The 26247-nt window shown below is 34.2% G+C and overlaps 4 protein-coding genes and 1 non-coding gene across 7 annotated transcripts; 1 reads left to right on the forward strand and 4 right to left on the reverse strand.

Annotated features, from left to right (window-relative positions):
• Positions 1-463: 463 nt before the first annotated feature.
• Positions 464-2423, reverse strand: LOC108346855 (putative GDP-L-fucose synthase 2). Of its 2 annotated transcripts, none has more exons than XM_017585909.2 (3): positions 2229-2423; positions 1991-2076; positions 464-1541 (listed from the first exon to the last, which is right to left on the reverse strand). In XM_017585909.2, exons 2-3 carry the CDS (start codon positions 2010-2012, stop codon positions 586-588), a joined length of 978 nt encoding a protein of 325 aa, XP_017441398.1. In that variant the 5' UTR covers positions 2013-2076; positions 2229-2423; the 3' UTR covers positions 464-585. The 2 variants fall into 2 exon arrangements, with proteins under 2 accessions (XP_017441398.1, XP_017441397.1); XM_017585908.2 differs by having other exon boundaries at positions 464-1544.
• An 8079-nt stretch (positions 2424-10502) lies between these two features.
• Positions 10503-10574, reverse strand: TRNAQ-UUG (transfer RNA glutamine (anticodon UUG)). The gene has a single exon. It is a non-coding gene; the product is annotated as a tRNA-Gln (tRNA).
• A 730-nt stretch (positions 10575-11304) lies between these two features.
• On the forward strand, positions 11305-14319 carry LOC108347540 (probable WRKY transcription factor 33). Of its 2 annotated transcripts, none has more exons than XM_052872987.1 (5): positions 11305-11843; positions 11939-12100; positions 12619-13250; positions 13363-13524; positions 13622-14319. In XM_052872987.1, exons 1-5 carry the CDS (start codon positions 11634-11636, stop codon positions 14073-14075), a joined length of 1620 nt encoding a protein of 539 aa, XP_052728947.1. In that variant the 5' UTR covers positions 11305-11633; the 3' UTR covers positions 14076-14319. The 2 variants fall into 2 exon arrangements, with proteins under 2 accessions (XP_052728947.1, XP_052728948.1); XM_052872988.1 differs by having other exon boundaries at positions 12622-13250.
• Positions 14320-14687: 368 nt separating this feature from the next.
• Positions 14688-17241, reverse strand: LOC108347541 (CASP-like protein 4B1). Its single transcript, XM_017586853.2, has 3 exons — positions 16658-17241; positions 15791-15926; positions 14688-15230 (listed from the first exon to the last, which is right to left on the reverse strand). The coding sequence occupies exons 1-3, from the start codon at positions 16927-16929 to the stop codon at positions 15039-15041; spliced, it is 600 nt and encodes a 199-aa protein (XP_017442342.1). The 5' UTR covers positions 16930-17241; the 3' UTR covers positions 14688-15038.
• A 2228-nt stretch (positions 17242-19469) lies between these two features.
• On the reverse strand, positions 19470-19817 carry LOC108346447 (uncharacterized). Its single transcript, XM_017585528.1, has one exon. It carries the CDS (start codon positions 19815-19817, stop codon positions 19470-19472), a length of 348 nt encoding a protein of 115 aa, XP_017441017.1.
• Positions 19818-26247: the final 6430 nt, after the last annotated feature.

Below are 26247 nucleotides of genomic sequence, written 5' to 3' on the forward strand. Positions count from 1 at the left end.
ATGAACCAATGTTTAAACAAATAAATTTGAAATTTAAAAAATATTAATTTTTTAAGTTAGTTTTACTTAATAATGTTTGAAGTCTAAAATATTTTCATCTAACACCTTTTTTTGAAAAAATAAAAATGGTCCGAAGCACTATTTTTATGTTTTGAATTACATGGCTGAACATGATCATTCACGTCAAAGCATTCAACTGATGAAATACAGTAGATTTAAGCAAAGGAAAGTATTTTAGAATCTTGAAGGAGCACTACCATTTATGCTGAATAATCACTATGAAATACTTATAACACTTATTTCACAACCAGTTTTGAATAACTTGGTGTGTGCAAGAGATAGTGCCCGACAAATTACTAATGGAAATATATATTTAAAACAAAAATATGACTGTGAAATTACAACTCTGTTCAAAGATTCTACTTTTGTAACAATAATTTTTAATCTCATGATCTCTTGAAAGTAACAAAAATAAACACTGAAATTTCATTCCACATAACTGTTACATAAAAATTAGTGAAGTACTGTTCTCTGGATAATTATTCTTTAAACCAAAAAATTCTACACGGTGAAATGACAGGTGAATCATAGATTGACATTTTCCAAGTACCATTTGTAAGTATCAGCAAGACCATCCTTAAGAGAGACTTTTGGTGTCCAACCCAGGCTTGCAAGTTTTGAGCTATCCATGAGCTTCCTTGGAGTACCATCAGGCTTAGTAGAATCCCAAACAAGATCTCCCTCAAACCCCACCACTTCTTTCATCAACTCAGCCAATTCCTTAATAGTAACTTCCTTTCCACTCCCTACATTCAAATGTTCCAGTCCACTGTACTTTTCCATCATGAAAATAACTGCATCAGCCAAATCATCAACATGCATGAACTCCCTCAATGGACTCCCTGTGCCCCATACCACCACCTCTTTCGCTCCTTTGACCTTTGCCTCATGAAACCTTCTCATCAGAGCTGGTAACACATGTGAATTCTCAGGGTGGAAGTTGTCGTATGGTCCATACAAGTTGGTGGGCATTCCCGAAATTGCATCCCACTTGTACTGAATTCTGTAAGCCTGGCACATTTTGATCCCAGCAATCTTGGCAATGGCATACCATTCATTTGTAGGCTCCAATGGTCCAGTAAGCAAAGCATCTTCTGGAATCGGTTGGGGAGCAAATTTGGGGTAAATGCAAGAGGAACCCAAAAACAGTAGTTTCTTGGTACCATTGCGATAAGCAGAATCGATGACATTGGTCTGGATTTGGAGGTTGATGGCAATGAAATCAGCAGGGTAGGTGTTGTTGGCATGGATGCCACCAACTTTGGCTGCAGCTACAATGACAAATTCAGGTTTCTCGGAGACAAAGAAGGCCTCAACATCAGATTGTCGAGTGAGATCAAGCTCAGCATGAGTACGCAGGACTAAATTAGTGAATCCAACTTGGGTCAGCTTGCGGACAATGGCCGCGCCAACAAGACCCCGGTGACCAGCAACAAACACCTTGGAGGATTTGTGAGGTAGAAATGAGTTTGATGACAATGCTGCTGAAAATAGACCAAAAGAAAATCAGGAACACTTTTAAAAAATCAAAGAAAAACAAAATAATTTACTCATCCTTTTCGAATTCAATTAGTAGAATGCCCATACACTTTCATCTAACCACGGATTCTCAACGTATGATAAGTTTGTTGAATCTTATAATAACTATTTTAAAAGTCAGATCCAGAATGATTTCTGACTGATTAGCCCCGTATATATCGTTACCCTATCAATGTATGACAATTTATCTCATAACTAATTTGTTTCGCTAGAATGAGCCGGCAATCAGTGAAATTCTAGTTGAATCCTAACAAAATTTTCAGGGTATGTAGCACTGCTCATCTAAGAATTTAGACATTCAATTGAAGTTGAGACTCATCTCATGAAGTTCCAATGAACAATTTTCTAAACAATCAAACAGATAGAAGACGTGAGTGAAGAAGAGAATAACCATTATTGTCCTGGCTTCCCATGCTTGTCTGTGTTGGCTGATTTACAAACAACTAAGCTATTCCACCTTACAACTTCAAATCAAACCTGAAACGAGCCAACAACATTAACAAATAAATAAGTACAGAGGGGAAAAAACGCCAAATTTACACAGTAACACTAATTAGGGTCTTAAATCTGAAACCCATTTCTAAAACGACGAAACAAAACGAGGGCCGCAACAAAAATCGAAACTTTACCTCGAATTTGAAGCGAAAGCTCTGAAGGGGATAATACTAATGACAGTGCAGTGACACCTGAGAAACCGACCCACGGTAGAGTTGGGTTCCGGCGAATCGGATTCCGTCGGCGGTAATCTCAGATCTGCGAGATTCTGGAGGGATCAAATCAGAAATTGGTCCTTTTTCCCTCGTGTGACTCACTGTATGTTGGTCTCTTCAGTTTTCGCCATCTATATATAAGAACATTATCTCTCTAATGGAGACAATGCTATTAATTATAATTACACATTTTCTATGATTAATTAAAGATTATTAAAATTATAAATTTATAAAATCTCGTACATTATTTAATTAAAATTCATTTATTACTTTTAAATAATTTTGGATGAATCATACTATCCTTGTGTGTGGTATTGAATCCATTCAAGAAATCTCTTAAAATAAATAGTTTTCCATTCATACAAATTAAAAGAAATACATATTTGAGACAAAAATTATCCATTAATTATATGACAAAACTATATTAAAAAAATTGATTTCTTTAATGACAAAACACAATATATTTTATCGTTAATCAAGTTATAGATTCATATATAACTGAAAGCCATTTTTTTTAAAGTATATTTAGATTAATATTTAGTTTATTCATAATGAAAAGTTTTTTATACCAATAATGAAGCTAGTTTTGAATATATATATTTTTATTTTTTGTTTGAGTAAATAGAGTACATTCATTAAATATTGGTGCGTACTTGAGCGGCAACAATTGTTGAGAAATTTACAAATAAAAAGGTTATGTTATGTCGTGACAACTAAGTTAGCTTCCTTCCCATCTCATGACAAATCATAAATTTGTATATCTTTTCCCTACAAATTAGGAATACAAGTTTGAAATCAATTTATTTCTAAATTATTTTTATTTTATCAAAAAATTATTTTCTCATAAATATTTACTAAGAAATTTGTCTAATAGATTTGGTATATAATACTCAAAATCTGAATTAATTGTTGTCCTGTAAACTCATGTTTAAAATACTTCATCGAGTTCTCTAAAAATAATATTATGCCTGTTATTATTATGTATTTTGCAATACATAAGTAATTAAATGTTTAAGATTTTCATTAAAAATATAACACATGACATTCATATATTTCATTGTAATTTTAATTAAACAATATTTGATAATTTATTATATGCATTATTTTAGGCTCCATTTAACACAATGAATACTTAAGCATTTTAAGAAAATGTTGATGCAATCAAATATTTCATATATTTATTAGGTAGAAAATGAAATCATTTAAAAAAACTATTAAAAGCAAGAAAAAATAAATGACCTCTCTTTTGAAATTGAAAGCTTCCCCATGATTTGATTTTTAAAATATTTTAAAAAAATATATACTTAAATTGTCCATAAATTTCCATTATTTTAATCAGGGTTGATCTTTAGAATTTTTTTTCTCTTTTATCAATATTGTCAATGGCATGACTTAAAGTCTATTGAGATAACTCACTAGTGCAAACACAGCGTATAACGTCACACGTTTAATGTCTAACCACTGAATAGTCAACGTTAAAAATGACCGGTGACATTTTTGTAAATAAATGCAATTATTAGACGTCGTTTAGAATTGTAATTCGACGTCAAATTTGTTATATTGGGTAAATTTTGTGAAAATGTTTGGCGCGAAGGTGAAAATGTATTTACGTATGATGTTGAATTCCCTAAAATTAGACGTCAAAAGGATATAAAACATCAAATGTCGCAACATTAGACGTTAAAAGGTTAGCAAATTCAATAAAAATTTGAGCGGGAGATTGAAAATTCATTCACTTTATTTTAGCGCACGATACCGTCTTCTCTGCTCAAGCTTTTCTAGAACAAAGTTTGACAACCATCACATGTAATCTTTCTTTCATTTGTTACAAATGCATGTTAATTAACTACTTTATGTATGATTTTCGTTTGTTTTGACCGATTATTTTTGTGTTCTTGTCCTTCATAGGCGCATTCTGTTTTCTCTCTCACTGGTGACAACACTTTATTTAGACGAACCCACCTTTTGAAGGTTAGTTTTCGTTTTCGTTTTGAAGAACTTATTTGTTGAACTTGTTTGTTGTTTTTGTTGTTGAACTTGTTTGTTGGTGTTGTTTGGTTTAACCTGTTTGTTGTTGTTGTTTGATTGAATTTGTTTGTTGTTTGTCATTGTTGTTTGTTGTTGATACTACAGTACACATTCATAGTTCATGCTTTATAAAATATAAAAAGCTGAAATTTGTTCTTTTTTTGCTTTTCAGGTCTCGTAGAATTATAAAAAAGGATCACAATTAATTAAAAAAGACAAAAAAATTGATTAACGTCGAATATTGACAAAATTCGATGTTAATTTGTTTTACGTCGAATTGTTCTATGTTTGACGTCAATTTAACGTCTCCCGATATGATGTCGACCTCGAATTCGACGTGAAAGGCAGAAAAACACCAACGTTATACAATGTTTTTGTACTAGTGACTTTGCTCTATGTTTAAAATCATCACATTTGAAGTATTATTCACTTTATAATCTAGGTCGTCATCATACTTTTGTCCTTAAAATGCATCTAGGAGACATCTTAAAAGTTTTATTCAATAGTCTTACCTTGTTTAGTAGTTGAGGTTAAAGACTATTTAAATACATGGATTTTTCTCCTTTAATGTGAGACACATTTTAAGAACAAAACAATATTAGAACTTTGACTTCCAAACAGTTAATACCTCAAATGGTTGACCATAAAATGTTTTCTCAACCCACTTGAGGTTATATGTGATAATTGACACCGTTTGTGAAAATTGAAAAAATGTTCCAAATATGAACTCTTGCTCTCTTGTGGAAATAAGAAAAGTGGTTTAAAAAAGGAACACTCTACCCTTAATCCTTAAGTGAGTGGAATGAAAAATGGTTTTGAAGATAAACTTTCATTCCCATTAGATCTTGAATAGGGTTTGTTCTAATATACGTACTAGTCTCACATTATTTAAGAGTCGAAACTAAGAGTAATTTAAATGTACTTTTCTTTCTTAATCCTTGAAGATACTTTAGAATAACAATACTATGACGAAATTCTAAACTCTAAAACAAACTACATTAAATATGATTATTAACACAACAATGTTAACCCAACAAACTTGTGATTCAGGTAGTATATATTGTTAAAAATAAGATACTATTTTTTTTATTTCGGGTTAAATATGTTTTTAGTCCATGAATTTGATGAAAAATTAGAATTCGTTTATGTTACAAACTAGATACATTTTGGTTCCCAGACTTTAAAAATGAATAGATATAATCTTTTTAACCATATTACGTTAAATGTTTTTGACATGTTAAACACATTTCATTTTAACATTTGAGTTGTTTACATTGCTTTATACGTTCCTACTTCAATGTGAGTTGGGAAACATATTTGAGACATCAAATAAATATAATATAATTGGATTAAAATGGTCATCTCCATTCATTTTTTAAAATTTGGAGACCAAAATACATTTAAGTTTTAAACATAGATGAATTCTAATTTTACATGAAAGTTATAACATCCTAAAATTTATAGTTTTAATACTATTAGAGAATGATTACATCATCAATAAACAAGAACAACTAACTAAAAGAAGATATATAAAATACGATTACAATTATCCAAAATATAACCATAATTCAAACTTTATATATAAAATATCTTACGCTAAAAATATCTACAAATAAACTAAAGGTTCTTCAAATAGCGGTAGTAAACAAAGCTATTATAGCTATCTACGCATCAGCACCCTCATCACCCAACACCTACTCCACTAAAATATTCTCCTATGCTCACATCAATCAAGTGATCATTACCAAAGAGAAACAATCAATCAAACAAACAAGCACATGCAATTTAATCAAGTCAGAAATACAACAATTCCACTCTCAAAATCCATCAAAACCAAAATATATATAGCTCGACTCTAGACTTGACCATTTAAATACATATACTGGTGTCAAACTCTTGGGGGACCTAAGCATATGTGGTGAAACAACTTACCATCCAAACTACCACACAAGGTTAATCCGTCAAACACCTATGGTCAAACTAACCCTAGGCTAAGGATATCCTGCTACTTCTCATGACATAATTACCCCTATCTACTGAGGTTGGATGACTATTGGAATGCCAAGATCGCCTCCTACACTAAAGCACAACACCAGGATTTTCCTTATGGAATTCCTTTTAACACATGGCACTCAACGCCCAATTCCACCGCTTAGTGCCCAAAAGTGAGAGAGCTCACTGATTTCGTGGCGCTCAGCGTCATGGAACCCAGTGACTCTCAGGTTTGACAACGCTCAACACCACATAAGATTGCTCAACGCTATACCAAATGATAATAACTAGATTTTTGATTTGGTTGTACCGAGACCTATCTAAATGACCAAATTGATATCATTGACACTAGAATTGATCCAAAAACATTTTTATAACTAAAATCTAGTACCAATTTGTTTATTTGGTTAGGAATGAGATCTACCAAATCAAAGCAATAACTAAAAAACTCACAACTCAAATTCTACATGTTACAAACCATATTTTCACTAGTGTAGAAAAGACATTTAACGTCTGTTATTTTGGCCTTTTAACGTCAGATCCAGACCCGACGTCTTTGTAGGTGACGTTAATCAGACATCGGACTCCACAGGTCCAACGTCTTTATAGATGTCGGACATGCATTAACCGACGTCTAAGGGCTTTATAGACGTCGAATATAGCATTAACCGACGTCTAAGGGTTCTATAGACGTCGAATATAGCATTAATCGACGTCTACTGCAGCTCGTGTCTTTGGGTAGCGTAGTAGCACCTTCTTCCTTTGCTAGTTTTGTCATAGAAAATGTTGCGTCTTTTGGACCTCTTATGGCATTTCAATCGAAAATCGAATCTGGGTCCGCCTAGTTCCATTCCAACCGGCAATGAAAACGAATATGGTGACTTGAGAACTAGGCAAGGACCCAGGTTCGGTTTTGGGTTGAAACGCTATAAGACATCCAAAAGACGCAAGCTTTTGTTACGAGGAAACTAGCAAAGGGAGAATATGCTACTACGCTACCCAAAGACACGAGAAAAACTGCACCAAAACACAACAAAAACTCATTTTAATCGGTTTAAATGGAAGATAATCAATCAAAGACTAATTTAATCGGAGTAAAAGTATGTTTAAACGGTTCAAAAGAGACAAAAATGCACCTGAAAATGCAATGCCGCGGAGAGAAAAGGCGAGAAACAAGATGATGAAGTGCGCGTAATCGCGGGTTCGATTTCTGATTTAACAGCAAACAAGACGTCGGACACCTAGGGAACCGACGTCTATTCTCGCCTAGACGTCGGGGCCCTCACTAATATGACATCCAAAACAACTTTTCACCTACCTTGTCAAGCCATTTAGACGTCAGATGGCGGGATCCGACGTCTATATGGCGGAAAAAAAGAACTTTTCATCTACCTGTCAGACATATACACGTCCGTTAGGAGGGGCACCGACGTCTATAATCGTATACAGACATCGGGGTGGCGGGATCAAACGTCTATAATAAGGCAGAAAAAAAGAACTTTTCATCTACCTGTTAAACATATTTTCACTTGTCAAAATCTCTAAAATAGGCCATAAACTAGCCTAAAACTCTACCTACTAACTACATCAAGATGCAATAGCAGATCCAAACTAATTATAACCTTAAGATATTATCTCAAGTGACCAAAATAAGTAGCAATTAACCATCATTCTTAATAATACTCTTCCAACTCAAATAACACACATATAATTTATTTTCAAATACTCATACTACCATACAATTGTATTTCCGCAAGCTATCTACTCAAAACCATACCAAATCAATTTTACTTCAATTAAAACACATAACAACAAATTATCAAACTTAAAAAGACTTTAGAGAAAAAAACATTAGCTTCCCTTAGCTAATAGAAGCGAAAACAGCTCGAAAGGACCTAAAACTCCATCCCCAACTTAAAAAGTTCTATCTACACCTACACACCACATAATCATGATCGAGTACCTAGTTAAAATCAGTTAGCTGGGAACATACTAGAATGACAGAAAGACACATGGGACAAAAGATTGCTCACATGCAAGAAAGAAGATATAGTTCAAAAAAGAAGAGTAGAAACTAACTTACTCTTTTGAGAAAAATAATCAGATAGAAATAAAGATCTTGGTGTTGTGATCACCTTGACATTTCTTAATCTTCAAAACGATGATTTAGCGGTTAGAACTTTAAGAGAGAAAGTAATGGAGACTTAGAGAACAAGTTTTAGAAAAATAATTTGTGTTTTAAGTAATGAACCTTTAAAGAAATTTTTATTTATAATTTTAATATTTAAAATAACATGGTCTCATTATTTAAACACTATACCAACTCTTTAAAACTAAATTTTCTAAATTATTACATTTCAAGGACTAAAAACATATTTAACTCTTTTATCTCTTATATAAAATTAGGATGTTTTGTTTTTTAACTAGGTGATATTTAGTTATTTTATGGTTTGTTCATTTCTTAAAATATATAATAAAATTGTCACGCTTATTTCTTTTTCAAAATAAACTTTTGAGTGATTTCATATTTCAGAGAACTAATTTATTTAAAAGACTGTTTTCCTATATGCTTGAAACTGTGTAAGATAGCGGATGAAAAACTCATGGTTATTTTTGTTTATGTGGCCTCGGATTTTCATTAATTGGTGATGTGTTCGTAGAAAAAGAAATTAAAAAAAGTAAGAAAGTGGAAAGAAAAGTATTACATGTGAGACGGTAGGATGCAGCAACTCTTATTTATTCTTCTTCTTTCCACTCTACTCTCCTTTTTCTATTGCTTTCTTCTTTCCATTCTTAAAAAAAAAACTTTTTTTCTACCTCATTATTTCTACTATAAACTTTTTCTTTCAATTCAGAGTGGTGTTTAAGGTTTATGAATTTTATTTATTTTTAAATTTAGTATTATTTTGATTAGTTCAGAAAAATAATTTTTTCTGCTAGGTTGACTTTTTGACTAAAATTTGGTTTCTTTTAGTTATTGATCCAAGTCTTTATAGTCTTTGGGCTTTTTCAACCCTTCTCAAGTCATTACTTTAAGGGAAAGTCAATTTCACACGAGAAATAAACTATTACCAGTTAATTACCATATGAAACAATCCCATGTGCTTCTTATATTTTATTCTTTTCTGCTGAAAAAAAGAATTTAGTTTAATCTAAATTTTGAGTAACCGATTACAGCCTCATGGAGTATCCGATTCCAAGGCCTAGCTCACTGTTACAAATAAAGCTTATATTAAGGAAGTATGAGAGTTACATGATGAACCTTTACTGTAAACAAAGAAAATCACACCTGCTTCACCTGAGAGATTGCATCTCTATCTCCTGATAAAGTCTGACAGTGACACCAGCAGCTGAAAAATTATGAAGCATGCAAACCAGAAAATTGTTTTGAGGACTTTAGGAAGAGACTCGGGATAGTGTTATATTATGCCTCAAACTAAGATATGATATTTTCCATAATACCTTTTTCTACCTCAATTTAATCTATTCAGTATTAACATTACTAGCACCTTTGAAAAAATCATATAATAAATGGTTTTTCAATGATAAACTACAGAAAATTAGATGATAACAAGAAGAAAAATATACATACATGATCAATACCATTTATCTCAATCAATTAATTAATCTCTTTGATGTATACCAGCATGAGCAGTTGGACTGTCATTTATGCAAGACAATACAATATGTGATTTTAATTAAAATAAGTAATTAAGATATTATTTTATATTACTTTTATTATTAATTAAAATTAAAATACTTTTATTATTGAAGTATTTTGATAAACTTATTCTAACATGTAAAGACTGAATATGGACTGAAGAAGTGATTTGAGATATGTTAAGTATTAGTATTAATATGACAGACATACTTAATACATATTTTTTAGAAAAATATCATAGATATTCTTTATAAAATATCCTATATAAATCTATACAACGATCACACAGACAAATTTTTCTATAAGTTTAGAAGATAAACTTAGAAAAGAAATTATTTTTATTATATTTTGGATGACTGTTCATATGAGATATATATGATTTAATTTTGAAGTTTTTGTTAATATTTTAATGGACAACACATGTTAAGAGAGAATGGTGTTTAATTCTAACATTTTGGGATGTAGAAAATTACACATTAAGATTGTCAAAATTTTAATGATGAGAAACAAAAAGGTCCTACCGGGAGTCGAACCCAGGTCGCTGGATTCAAAGTCCAGAGTGCTAACCACTACACCATAGAACCATTTTTGCTTATGAAGATACACTTTACTATAATAACTAACTTCGATCTTAAACATACATGAAAGAACATAAATGAAATGACAGTTTATATATATATATTTTAATGCTGAACTACTTACAATATTTTAGCCAAATATTTTCTATTATTAATTAAAGTAATGTATTCTCCCTTATCTCTTTGGGTAACTCAAGCCAACAAGAAATCTTTAGGCATATAAACAACTAAAAAAGAAACGTCTATAATAATTTAACCAATTTCGGAAGTGAAAAACAACCTAAGGCTCCTCAAACAAAACGGTCCAATAAATAATTGAAGATAGACATTGAATATTTAGGTTGTTTCATAACATTAGATTTCTGACATTTGCACCAAATAATCACACACCAACACAATCCAATAACAGATCCTATTTTTACAAGCCGCCGTTCCCTCAATAAAAGTAAAATCTTTTTGTCTGCTATTTGACTCACTAATTTTCTCCCAACTATTCAGATTTACTAACCCTTTTTACAAAATTCTGTTTAACTTTCAAAGCTAAAAACTTTACTCTTGTTTAAGTTTCCTGAATATGAATATTTTTATGTGTATTTGAGATCAGAAAGTGGTTATGATAGTAATATATCTTGAGATAAAAATGATTAAAGATAAAAATAATCTTAATCCATATAGTTATTTCTTCTTATATATACAAAATCATCCAATAATTGGGTTATAATGGAACAAGGGTGGTAGCAAGTAGCTGGCAGGCTGAGGCAACCCAGTCAAACCCACAAGTCTTGACCCAATTGAGCTTTCCACGGTCAAACATTTCTTCACCTTCCTAGAAGCACCTTCCAAGACTTTTTTCTGGTGATTTCAAGCTTTGCCACAAAATCTTGCACCAATTCCCTCCTATATTATCACTATTAACTTCTGTCTCCTCTCCTTATATCATGCCACACACCACTTTCTGTTTTTCCAATACAAACTAAAAACCTACCAACCTTTTCTTCCCTCAAGAACATATCTTTCACTCACCTTCTTTCCAACAATTGTAACAAACAACAATACTATAGTAAAATGACCATGGGTGATCATAATAGTAACTGGGGAACTTCTGAATTTAATCATCATCAACTTGGACTTGATGTTCCAAAATTCAAGTCTGCTCAACCTCCTTCTCTACCTCTCTCTCCCTCTCCCCCTTCCCCTTCTTCTTACTTGCCTTTTTCATCTGCTTTCAGCCCATCTGAGTTCTTCAACTCTTCTTTGTTTTTGCCTTCTCCAAATGTAAGTTACAAGCTTTCTCATGTAAATAATCTGCTCTGGTTTGGTTTCATCACTAATTGTGGGGTTTTCTTTGGTGTTATGTGTGTGGTTTTTAGATTTTTGCATCTCCTACTACTGAGGCTTTGGCTGCGCAGACCTTCAACTGGAGGAACGGTTCAGGAGAAGAAGAACAACAACGTGACAAAGAGGATGAGAAAAACTACTCGGACTTCTCTTTCCAAACCCAAATTCAATCTTCCTCAGGCATGCTTCAAGTGGTGAGCACTGTTGTCTTTTTGTCACTATTTCACTTAAACAAGTGTTATTTTCTGTGTCTTTTTGGTTAATCTTTGATCATCAAATACACTTGCAGGCTGGTTGTTGTTCTCTTTTCTGTTTAGACATTTGGACTCGTTTCTAATGTTAGCTTCATAGTTTTTCTTTTTGTCTCGGATCGCTTTGTGGGGTCAGTTTATTGTTTACTTGTTTTTAATGGTCCTTTGTATTATCTTCTTCTTCTTTGTTAATCTTATCTCCCTATTTTATTTTTGTTGGCATAAACACGGTTTGAACGGTTAAAAAAGAACTTGCATAGCATATTCCAAGTTGAAAAATTCTAAACCAAAAGTATGTCAATGTATGTTTCTATGTTTTGACAAACAATAAACTCCATAGTAATGATATAATCAAGCTGCATAATCACAGTAAACAAGATTTGATTTATTGATGACTTGAAACATGTTATTCTTGTCGTGTATTTGGATTTGTATTCTAACTACCTGTTTTACTTGAGCAGCAGGAACCTCTTAAGAAGCAAGATATGTGGAAATTCAATGAACCTTCAAAGCAAACTGATTATTCATCTGAGAGGACAGCAACAAAATCTGAATACCCTCCGATTCAGAGCTTTTCCGCAGAAATGGCATCGCACAAATCAGAATTACAAAGCAATTCAGTTCCTGGGTCTGGTCGTTTTAATTACGCCAATGCATCTCAGTCTGTTAGAGAACAAAAGAGATCGGAAGACGGATTCAACTGGAGAAAATATGGACAGAAACAAGTGAAAGGGAGTGAAAATCCTCGTAGTTATTACAAATGCACACATCCAAATTGCTCTGTGAAGAAGAAAGTTGAGAAGTCTTTGGATGGCCAAATTACTGAAATAGTGTACAAGGGCCATCATAACCACCCAAAACCACAGTCTACTAGAAGAACAAGCTCTCAATCAATTCATCAACCTTCTTCATCTTGCACAAACTCTGGGATTTCTGATCAATCAGTGGTGACCCTAGGCAATCCACAAATGGATCATTTCTCCATGAAGGAAGATTCTTCAGCTTCTGTAGGAGAGGAGGAGTTTGAACAAACATCCCAAACCAGTTATTCTGGGGGAGATGAAGATAACCTTGGACCAGAGGCAAAAAGATGGTAAGATCGATAAACGACAATCTAATGGCCTGATTCACTACTTTAGAATGAAAATGCAGAGTTTACTTGGTCTGAAATATAATATAACTAATTCTGATTCATTTTGTTTCAGGAAAGGAGATAATGAAAATGATGACTATTCCGCCTCAGGGAGTAGAACTGTGAGAGAGCCTAGAGTTGTAGTTCAAACCACAAGCGAAATTGATATACTTGATGATGGCTTTAGGTGGAGGAAATATGGACAGAAAGTAGTGAAAGGAAATCCAAATGCAAGGTAATTAACTGAAGAGAACAAAGACCTTTAGTCAATGCTTCTATGCGTTACAGTTCATTGTCATCAATACCATAACTTGTTCACATTCCATGTGCAGGAGCTATTACAAATGCACTGCCCCTGGTTGTTCAGTGAGAAAACATGTTGAGAGAGCTGCGCATGATATCAAAGCTGTGATCACAACCTATGAAGGGAAACACAACCATGATGTGCCTGCTGCACGTGGTAGCGCAAGTTATAACATGAACAGAAATCCTGTGAACAGCAGCATATCGGCTCCTATAAGACCCTCTGCAGTGAACTGTTATTCCAGCTCATCAGGTTTCAAAAATTCTCTCTACAATAATACCAAACTTCCAGCAACCAGAAATCAGGAATCTTTTGCACTGGACAAGTTCCAGAACCCTGGAAATTTTGGCCAATCGGCTCTCAACAAATCAATGAGTTCATACACGGATCATGCACCGTACTCACATGCTACATACTCAAATGCCAAGGATGAGAGAAAGGATGACTCCTTCCTTCAGTCATTTCTGTCAAAGGACTTCTGAATTTTGCCCTACTTATTAATATTATCCTGGATATGTTATTGTATAGCATGTAGGATTTTAGTTACTCATCACAGCAGAATATGGACAAAGAATTCCCAATTGTTTTCTTGGTTACCTCATTTAGATTAGTGAGTGGAACTACAGCCATAGTGACAGCAAATTGTTGCTATACTACCTGTCTACCAAGTTCATCTCCCAATAGAAACTTTGATCTTTATCATATGATTTGACGAATGAATTCTATTATTCTTTTGTTGTATTTTAGGGGAAAAGGTTTTCTTGGAAGAATCTTCTTTAGTTAATCTTGTAAGAATGCTTGTGCTGGCAATTTCCACTATGCAGTCTCTACTTCTAGTTTATATTAAATGATTTGTGATGACTGATGAATATCAGGAGGTCCAGGATTCCCATATTTTACAACGCCATCTCAGACTTTGATAAATATTCAATTCAAAGTGCTTATTGCCCTCAAAACAAAACATAGTCCTTGATGAAAATTTTGATGATAATGAAATGTTTAGTAACTTCTTATTTAAGTAGAAAAGAAGAGGCAGTTCAGAAAATTTTCACGGAAGAGAATTTTGTATTAAACTAGTGTCCAAATTTTGAAAGTTGAAATCTAACATTTTAGCAAGTCAAGTCTTTTATTGCTATGGAAACAAAATGCACTTCAGTTCTGACTTCTATTGCCTGTGTCTCAGACTCAGGCAAGAATAATGCATTCCCCACATTGGTTTTTCCTTTTTTGGCCAAACTGGTCAATAAACAGTCTCCAATACAAAAGAGATTAAACATTACATGTATTGGTATATTAAATCAATATCAGATCTCACTGTTTAACATGTGAACAGAGCCAGAGAGGTGAGGTCTGAGTTCCTTTCTCATCTTTACAGAAAAATGTGATTTGTATAGAAGTATGAAAGTGTGAAACAATAATAGGGAGAGTTTTGCACAGTTCCGCCTTCAGATATAAGGTTGAGTTGATAGTTTGTAGCCAGAAATAAGGGCTGATGCTGCTAGAGACAAAAAGGCAAAAATAGACATGCTAATGGCTGCAGCTGAAGCATCTGTAAATATATTGTCAGACCCTTCCCTGAATCTATTTGTCAATGGAACTGCTGAAGAAGCAGATGACATCAAAAGATATGCAACAATCTGCAACAAAAAACGTTATGCAATTAAGATTTGTAGTCCTTCAAAGGGCAAATATTTCGCATATCATAGCCAATCATAAAGGTTGTGATTTTGAATAAACAAATATACTTTAAAGCTTTGAGTCATTCAAACTGAAGCCTCTACCAACTGATAGATCATCTGAATATTATATGGTGTTGCCATCAGTTGGACTCATTAACTTGTCCAAAACTAAGGCCAATAAAAATCTCCCATGTGATTGCATTATTGAAGCATTTAAAACGTCACTGCATCCTTATAAAAACATTTCATTTTATTACTAAATATTTGAAGCTAGATATTCTTTCATTTTCACGATTTCCGTAGAGGTAACTTCTGAAAGAAGTAAAAAGTTTCCAACCCAATCTTTTAAAACTGGTGATAGCTCTCAGCCATTCAGCCTCAAAGGAGGCAACAAATTTTGATTCAACTTAAACTTAAACACACCGACTTTGATTAGTGACTCCTCACAAGCCATAGAACCAGACATACGATAATAAAAAAAGCTGGATCGATGAAATTAGAGAAAAATGATATCAAACCTGATCACCAGCAAAGTCAATGATAGCTGCCATTTTTGGCTTAAGCAATTGTTTTGCAGTGGAAAGTTCATGAATTTGACGGAACGCTTGGCCTCCAGTGTACAAACTAGACAAAATCGCTATAGCTAGCAAGTACCTGTCATTCTCCAAATCACAATTCAACTTCATCACTATCGTGAATCCACTATCTATGTATCTAAAACTGAAGTTTTGTATTGTGATTCAATCAATTATAATTGTCATGATAAAGATCACACATTTTATATAGAATTTATTTAAAGTGTAATTTAAAAAAAGAAGAAACCACATGTATTATATCCTTGTGGTTGTGAGAAATAACCTAGCTTGAGTTGTTGTAACAAAATTCATTATTAGGAGTGACAAGTGTTTTGAAACTTTTTAACATAACTGCACATTTAAAGTTTGAATCTGAGACAATACATTAAGCTAGAACAAGTTCTGACAGCTAATTCACATATTCAACGCTCTCTAAAGTGTATTGATTCCTGGTGTTAAATAAAATTAAACTCATAATTTTGTTGGTTTCTCACTGTTTTTCCCTTTAGGAGATAACAATTCACACACAAGATGTGAAAACCTCTATCAGTGGAAATTCGAGCCTTGGTTTGTTTCACTCCACGAGAGACCAGTCATTTTGGTTAGACCAACCCTTCTTGTTTATTTAACACATTATATTTCTAACATTTATCTGTCTCAAAACCAATAAACTATCCTAACAACTCAGACCAACGAATAGTTTTATCTCACATCTCAATTCTCAGATCAACATTAAAAAAAAAAACAAATCTTGACCAATACCAATGGTTCTTAATCCCAAATTCCAAAAACCGGGTGTGAGATTTCTACCTGTACTCTTCATATTTGTCGAAATCTCTCCCATCGCCGTGTTTATTGCTGGCCATGACAATGAATGAAATCAAAGAGAGAAACAGAGCGATCCCTCGCAGTGCTAATGACCCTCTCTTCATCAAGTCCTCCCTCTTCCACTGCCGCAGGATTCCGGCTATTCCACCGCCGCCGGTAGCCGACGTCCGTTGGCTCTCAGTGGGCGCAGAAGGCGCCACTGGGGGAGACTGAACATGTATCTTTGGCGACGAATTTCCGTCGGGATTTGACATCTTGTGTTTGGTTTTGGATTGGGATTTGAAAGAATTGAAGTGAAAGAAAACAGCGTGGTCTGGTGTTTTTGTGTTTGCTAATGTAAGGTGGCAATGTTGGTAAAATCGTTATGGAAGTTATCGAAGTTTCGGGGGAACAGAGTGGTCTGAGCTCACGCGCGCGTTATTAGTAGCGAAGATGACGTGGCGTGATGGCATTGGTTGAAGGAGCGAGAGTATCACAAAAAAAGGAATGATATAGCTGCCACAGCAATGTTGCGATGATGGCAATGATGCATGATTGGGAGTGCCAGCGTGGCAATGAGATAACTACATTGGAAAGTTAATTTCTATATAATTTTTTATTCATCTAAATACACTTTAATTCATCATGAATTAGATTTAGTTTATTTAAATACAAATTGTGTCTTCACTTTTGCTTAATTAATAAATTATATGAAAAAAAACACCTTATGAGATCAATTTAAATGAATTATTCTCGATCTTAATCTTTCATTTATTCTATATTAACAACTCAAAAGATTAATAATTTCTCAATTGAAAATAGTTATGTTAAAAAGTATTAAATTCTCACTTCTCTTTATTAATATATGTAAATGATTATCATAAAAAAATAGATCTGTTATCAAAATAAGAATCATAATTTGTAACAATGTAATGAATATAATTATTTTAATTGACTATGATTTATTTTTTCACGTTTAAAATTAATGTATGACTCGTATAACCACTACAAGAAATATGTTAATTACCGAAGGATTAATACCGACGGTCTTTTATCCTTCGATAAGGCACTGTCATTACCGAAGGAATACGCCCTTCGGTAAAAGGTTCAATTGAGTGAAATGAGAATTTAGGATCTCGCTGTTCCATTCTCCCGTATTGTGAAATCTTCTCCCTCCCAAAACCTCTCGACCCTATTCTCAACGGTGGCCATTTTGTTGCAATTCCCGCTTCTTCGCGCTTCTCTCTCCTCCCCTCGCCGCCGCACACCGTCTCCCTCCTCTTCGCCAAACCCCAACACCACCCCTCCCTCCTCTACGCCAAATGCAAACCCTCCGATGACATTGACACCTCCTCTTCGCCTGCAGAGGGATTTGTCGCCCCTCCCTCCTTCAACGATGGCCCCCTCAAGACGGAGGACGAGATCGCCGCAGCCTACGAGGAGCTCTACGGCCCCACCTTCAGCGGCGTTTTTGTGCTCGGGAATGACGTCTTCGAAACGGACTCCCTGGTGAAGCAGGACACGGGGTTCGGGTCAACACGAAGAAGGACAAGGTCTGCGACGGGTTCGAAGATAGGGTGGTCCAGGTGAGAAGGGTGACGAAAGTTGTTAAGGGAGGGAAGTAGTTGCGCTTCAGAGCTGTCTTCATTGTCGGCAACAAAAATGGCCAAGATTGCATCGGAGTTGGCAAGACCAAGGAAGTCGTCGCCGCCGTTCAAAAGTCCGCCTCCGATGCTAGGAGGAACATCGTGAAGGTGCCAATGACTAAGTACTCCACTTTTCCCCACAGGTACACACTCAGTTTTTGCATGAGAAACCCTTGCTAGATATTCTTGTTGTTATACCTGATTGTTCTGAAAAGCTGGATGAAATTTGTGTTGTAGAACATATTGATATTTCTGATGATTTTTATGATGTGTGCATTGGTCTGGACAACAATTTTGAGGATAGCTTTATGGACTGTGTTGAGTTAACTATGGATTCTGTTATTATTACTAAGGAAGAGCCAACACAGGTGTTGTTTAACCTTGAAATTCTAGTTGTCTTATCTGAGTTTCCTTTGCAGTTTAGCTCATTTGATTGCCTGTGCATAGATCCTTTAGAGCCTGTTGTTAACACTGTAGTAGTTATTGATTCTAAGGTTCTCAGAGCACCATTTGAGGTTGAACGTATCCATATCCCTACTGTTTGCACTGATAATATTTGTCCCACCTTTGATGCATTATTTCTTCATGAAAATGATCTTGATTTCACTTTTAACAAAGCTGAAATGTTTGATGATTCACTGATGAACATTGACTTTGATTTTGCTGTTGCAACTGACATGACTAATATTGTCACTCATCCAAAGGAAGCTGCAGACACAAAGGAAGTGGTCATGGATGCAAGAGAAGGTATAAATGATGCTCAAAGAGCCTGGAATTTGCAGAATCAACAGCAAAGGCATGAGGAGATCTGGTTGCTGCAGCTGAAAGCATTGAATGGAGAACTGATGATGCTAAAGCAGAGAGCTGGGAAAGAGCTAATGCACAACTTGGCGGACAATGGAGAAAATCCAATAAGCTCTTTCTTTTCCCTTCTTGGAATTTTCCTCTAAAAACACATACTTAAGATGATCCGACAATATTTTCAATTCCATATTTTCCTGATCATCTAAGTTATCCTTTTCTAATTTCTCCACATTCACATCAGTGGATTTCTCTTCTTTCAATCTTTCCAGATGTTGTGAAATCTCCGCTACTTCAGATTCATCTTCTAAAGTAAGTTCCTCACATGCATCTACCAAAACACGCTCTAAAGGAGATTTCACATACATCTAACTCTTTACCTTCTCTACAACATCATCCAAAACTTCTACTCTGAAACAATTTCCTCTATCTATTGGGTGTTGCATTGCTTCCACAACATTGAAAGTTATTGTCTCATCATGCAACCTCACCTTAAGATGGCCATCATCAACATCAATTATCACCCTAGTAGTTTTCATAAAGGGTCTACCAAGTATAAGGGGAACTTCAATATCCTTCTCCATATCTAAAATAACAAAATCCACTCGAAAAGTGAATTTGTCAACTTTCACTAAAACATCTTCAATAACTCCATATGGGTACTTGACTGACCTGTCTGCTAGTTGAAGTGTCATCCTTGTTGGTTTTACTTCCATGTCCCAATTTTCTTTAACATAGACAAAGGCATCAAATTGATACTTGCACCTAAGTCTATCAATGCTTTTCCAATGGGGAGTTTTCCAATTGTGAATGTAATAGTAAAACTGCCAGGATCTTTGAATTTTGGTGGTAGAAGTTTTTGGAGGACTGCACTGCAATTCCCTTGCACCTCAATTGTTTCTTCTTCAATGTACTTTCGCTTCTTGGTCAACAAATCCTTCATAAATCTGGCATAAGAAGGCATTTGTTGGAGTGCTTCTGAAAAGGGAATTGTGATTTCTAACTTTTTAAAGAGAGCCTTGAACCTAGAAAATTAACTTTCCTTTTCCTTTCTTGAATAAGTCTTTGGATAAGGTAAATGATTCAAAACTTGTTTTCCTTTATGACTCTCTTCCTCTTCCTTCTTTTTATCTTCTTCCTCAACTTTCTCTTCTTTCTATTCTTTTAATTTTCCCTTCTCTTCCTCCTTCCTCACAACTACTCCTTCTAACACTTTACCACTCCTTGTAGTTATAGCTTTGCAATGCTCTTTTGGATTTGGTTCAGTGTTAGCTCCAAATGTATTTGCAGGCTTATCTTCTAATATCTTGGCCAATTGACCAATTTGAACTTCTAAATTTCTTATAGAAGATTATGTGCTCTTTTGGTTTGATATGGACATTTGCAGGAAATGTTGAAGAGTTTCTTCAGGTTTGGATGTCCTATCAGATAAAGAAGGTTGTTGTTGAAATTGTTGTTGTGGTGGTCCACTAGAAGAACTAGCTTGACCCATGCTAGGATGAGGTCTCCATCCTTGATTATAATTGCCATAGTTGCCTTGACGACCTTGATTACCCATGTAATTTACCTCTTCCTTAGCATTGGACTGAATAACACACTGTCCATTTTGGTGATCACCACCACACAGTTCACAACCTTGCATAGTTTGATGATGTTGTGCCTGAGATACAGTTTGAAGTTCTTTAGGTATTTGTGACAACTTTTTCATTAATGATTCAAGTTGTTGAGTCATGATTTTATTTTGGGCCAATAAGGCATCTTGGGATTGCAATTCAAACATGCCTTTCTTTTGGGTTTGCATTCTCTCACTTTGAACATTGTTATCACTAGATGCCATATTCTCTATTAACTCATGTGCCTCATCAGGTGTCTTCCACCTAATGTTACCTCCAGTTGAGGCATCTAGGATTAACTTAGTGTGAGATTTTAAACTTCCTAAGAAAAGGTTTCTTTGAGTGGGCACGTCAAATCCATGAATTGGAGTCTTTCTTAACAATCCCTTGAACCTATCCCATGTTTGACTCAACGACTCTTCAGGCTCTTGTTGAAAGGAGGATATTTCTTGTTTACCCTTATTGATCTTGGATTAGGGAAAATATTTATGCAAAAACTTTGCCACAACATCCTCCCACACAATCAGACTTCCCTCAAGAAAAGGATTTAGCCAAAGCTTTGCATTTCCAGCCAATGAGAAGGGAAAAAGACTCAGTCTAATTGCTTCATCTGGCACATGAAGAATTTTAACAGTGTTACGAATCTCATTAAAAATTGCTAGATGGTTGTAGGGATTTTCATGTGACAATTTACTAAACTGATTGCTTTGGACAAGGTGAATCAACGCTGGCTTCATTTCCATATGAGCAACATTAATCACAGGTCGGGCTCTACTATTGAAGGTTGAAGGTATTGACACAGCAACATAATCCTCCAAAGTACGCTGAACTCTATCTTGTCCATCCTCTTGATTTTCTGCCATATCCTTATCTTCTAATTCAGATGAAGAAAAAGTATTGGAAGTAGAACTCAAGCTAGCTTCTCTAGCCTTTTTTTTTCTATTTTCTTTCATACGCCTATGATAACGGTTGAAAATACTGTTATTGGTCTCATTACCCAATTTCGTCCAGGTAAATAAAATTCATCACAAAAATAAATAAAAAAACAGAACAAAAAAAAAATTATTTGTTTTACTATTTGCACCCCCAAATTAAATTTTTATTCCTTAATTCAATGGCCTAAAATAATCTCACTCTTTTTTACTTCCTCACCACCCCTTTTCACTTATCACACCCCACACTCCACATCATCTACCTTTTTCATTTACTTTTTCCACCTCATTTACTTATTAATTTTAATATACTAACTTTTCTAATTATTCCACTTACATTTTTAATTATATCTTCTTCATCAACATTATTTCACCTACTTTCTCCACCTACTTTTTATATTATTTCTTTCTCTTATTTTCCACATTAACTTTTACTATTTCCTAATTTTATTTCACCTACTTTCTCCACCCACTTTTTTATATTATTTATTTCACTTATTTTCCACATTAACTTTTATTATTTACTATATTTTATTTCACCTACTCCACCAACTTTTTATACTATTTCTTTCACTAATTTTCCACATTAACTTTTACTATTTTACTTTTTTCTATTATATTTTATTTCATCTAAATTTTCCACCAACTTATTATATTATTTTTATTCATCAACTTTCCTTAAGAAAAGATTTGTTCTCAAATCTTGGCAGTTGCCTTATGAAGACGCTCCACAACTGGAGTAGCCATCTTGCAATGGCCTTATTCCTTGAGATCTACTTTTCCTCCTCCTGGATCAAATATAAATCTGCAATACACATGAAATATATTTGCAATTAATATCAATCCAATATAAAAAATTTCTAAGATAAAAACATTATAATAAGGACTTCGTAGAGTTTGTTTTGACGTTTGAAGCATGTGTAGAAGTCCAAGGGGAAAAGTTTTTTTGTTTTTGTCTTGAGTTATTTGTCTCCATAAAGGTAACAATAACTCAAGATTGACATTTGTTGAAAAGTTTTGCATATAATATGAAATGGCAATTGTTTTTAAAGAGAAGTTAAAATTTGAAGACCCATCAATTATTGGAAATGATGTAAAGAATTGGAAACCTTCCCTTGTATGTTCTATGATTTTTGGAGTGGAATTGGCTATCAGTAGCAATTCCTCCTTTTCTCTACTTTCCTCTTCCTTTGTTTCTTCTTCTCTGCTCTTTTCCACTTCTCTTCTTTCTCATTCTCATTTCTCTTCTCTCTTTTGTCTCTCTTCTTCTTTTCTTCGCTCTTCTTCTCTCTCTCTCTCTCTTATCTTCTTCCTCTTTTCTTTCTTACTCTCTTCGTTTAATATCTCTGTTCCTTGTCCTATCCTTTAACTCTTGAAGTTTTGCCCCAAATGCTATTTCTCTATGAAAGAAACCATAATCATTTAATCTCTCAAGAAACATTTTTCCATTTTCAATACTATCTCTCATTAGTTCCAGGTTTCTTTTGATTGAAAGAGGCACAAACTTTCTTCTCATGCAAGACTTTAATTCATTCCAATCACAAATGGGAGACTTTCTTCCTATCCTAACATGATATTTTCTTTCATCCCACCACTCTCTTGCATGTTTTTTAAAATTGGAAGTGTAGAGACTAATAACATATGATTCACTATCTCCAGAATAGAAATAGGTTTCAGATTTACTTCTTCTAACAATGAATGGATGCATGTCATCAATTTCCCTTTCCCAAGCGAGGTATGTTAATGCACCAATATCCTCACCAAAGAATGGGATATTTACCCTAGCTTGTTTATACAAATCATCCTCAATCCTATCAAATTCATAAAATGAACATGTTCTTCTTCTAGCATCATCAAGTTTTCTTTTTAATTTCTTTAAAACTAATGGGCTGATTAGAAATCCTAGATGACCTATATGAATAACAATACATCTTTGTTTATAAAAGTTTTTCTAGTGTAAAGGTATACAAGATTCACACTTAGACAAATCCTAGGTAAGAGAGGTGAGTCATGAAGACTGCTTAAGTACCAAACCTTACCTTGCCAGAAATGTCTTAGGTTACTACTAGTTACCCTTTAAACTAGAATCACCTTTAAAATCAAAGGACATAACCCACAAACAAACACAATCAATCAAAACTAGACTCCTAATTTTCAGACTCTATTGTGACAAGGCTTAGAGTTTAATCCCTTTTAGCCTAAGTCACCCCTAAACGTGAAACACAAAACAAATCAATATTAAAGTCTACTCCTATGGTGAGGCTTGTAGCTTTGGCTAACAAGACACACTCACCTGTCTAGCTATGCTAAAAGTAAAGCATGTAAAGTTGTCAAGAGTTTGAAAGAGCACCAAGGACTCTTCCAAATACTTGGACTATTTAAAGGCCTTTTACAAAACAAAAGCTAAAGCTAACAGTGGGCTAACACAAGCCTATTACAAACAATTTGAACAAATAAAATACAAAGAAAACAAACTATGCTACGGTCTTGGTCCACTTCTTTATCTTGCACGAAATCTTCAAGAGTCCAAATATTCCTTTCAACTCTCGGCCTAAATCAAGAAACTAGCTTGTCCAATCCTGCAACACAAATGAACAAGGCTACCCTTAGTCAAACCAGTTTGCACAAAAAGGTATAGCAATTAGAACTTCCCTTTCTCTTGGTCTTGTACAATTGGTGCAGTGCAAAGAGCCTTATTGCTCTTAAATTGTAAGCCCAAAATAGTTTTGCACATCAAGTTGTAAATGCTACTTGTCTTCACTAAATCAGCTCACAATTTACAATCTGCTACAGTACAATCAGTATGGCTTTTCCCAAACTACACAGAAAATTCACAACTAGTTCAGCAGAGTACACAATGCAAAGCAATGTCAAATGAAATTTCGAAATAGCTAAGCAAACTAGAATTAGGTAAGCTAAGCAACTTCCCTATTTACAAGACTTCTTCTAGCTGTGTAATTCCAATTAAACTCCCAAACAGATCAGCTCTGCACACTAAAATTTCACACCAAATTTCAGCAAGGTACAAATGGAAATGAATATATTAAACCAGATGCAAATAGGTGTAAGTCAAAGCTGAACCAAATTGATTAAACAACCATCCAGACTAATCAAAACCTGACCAATCCAATGCAATGCAGAAACAACTCCAATTCAGAATGGCTAATCCTAGTCTACAAAAACTATCATACCAGATCAACACTTCAAATAATGTTAATCAATGACAAGCTATAACAGGAATAGTTCAACCAAAACAGAAGCAATTTAAGGTGAAAGACTCCCTTTAGTTCAACACTCCCACATGAAGGTTCTGCCTCTGGTTGCTTAAGCTAGACTCTGTTGAAGTTCTACACTGTATCAGTGAAGGTTCCGGTCTGCACTCCCAAAGCCCATTCAGTTCAAGTTTCATGAGACTCCTTGTTCAACTTCTTCACTGTGGAAGCTTTTTGTACTTCACTCTTTACAGAACACCACCTATAAATGGCAATCAAAACAAAAACTGCAAAAATCTAATTGGTGAGCACAATTCATATTCATAACTGAAGTAAGAACACGATCTCAACAAGGATATTTGGCTTTTAGATGCAGCCACACAAAGCTCACAAAAATCAGATCTCTCTGGAAGCTTAAAGCACTTAAAAAAAATGGAAAGGTTTGGAAGGAGGATTTTCCCTTGGCAGTACAAAGCTGGAGAGTCTTTCAGACCACCACCACCTAAGATGCTACCAAGCACACAAACCTTCTTTCAAATTCCAGAAACCAAAGTGTAAAAGCTTGTCAATCAAGAATGGCTAGGCTAAGGTCAAAAATCAGAAATCAGAACAGAATAGGACAACATAGTAACAGACTCAATAGAAACTCTTGATCAGATTATAAAAGCAACAAAAGCTCAATTATGAACAGTAGATCAGAGTTTACACGTGCACTGAGACAAAACCAGAACAACAAATAATGACAAACAAGAAATAAGGCTATTTATAACAGAAGGCACACAAACAGGATCCTAATGGATAGAACTAGAACAAATTATTAAAGCAATAAAAAGGACTTAATGTGATTATTGGTTAGCTTTGACTTGATGTTTATTTTTTTCATTTTTTTATCTTTTTATCTTTTTATCTTTTTATCTTTTTATCTTTTTATCTTTTTATCTTTTTATCTTTTTACCTTTTTATCTTTTTATCTTTTCATCTTTTCATCTTTTTTATCTTTTTATCTTTTTACTTTTCATCTTTTTTATCTTTTTATCTTTTTACTTTTCATCTTTTTTATCTTTTTATCTTTTCATTTTTTTATCTTTTCATTAATTTTTATTGTTTTAATTTTAATTTTAATTTTGTTTTTGTTTTTTTGTTGTTGTAACAATTGCTTTCTAGGGTTTGTTTTCTTAGAAGCAAGGAAAAATTCTAACCTCTCTTTATAGACCAGGAAATAGAAGACATGACTAGCAATCGGAATATGGGTCCAGTGAGACAAACTCTGGAGAATTACGCAACAGTCACTGGTCCTTTGTATTTTAACAGTATTGCCAGACCAAGGGTAAATGCTACCAACATGGAGATGAAGCCTGCTCTTATTCACTTGGTGTAGAGCAATCAATT

The sequence above is a fragment of the Vigna angularis genome, chromosome 2 (assembly GCF_016808095.1).
Source record: "Vigna angularis cultivar LongXiaoDou No.4 chromosome 2, ASM1680809v1, whole genome shotgun sequence".
Lineage (NCBI taxonomy): Eukaryota > Viridiplantae > Streptophyta > Magnoliopsida > Fabales > Fabaceae > Vigna > Vigna angularis.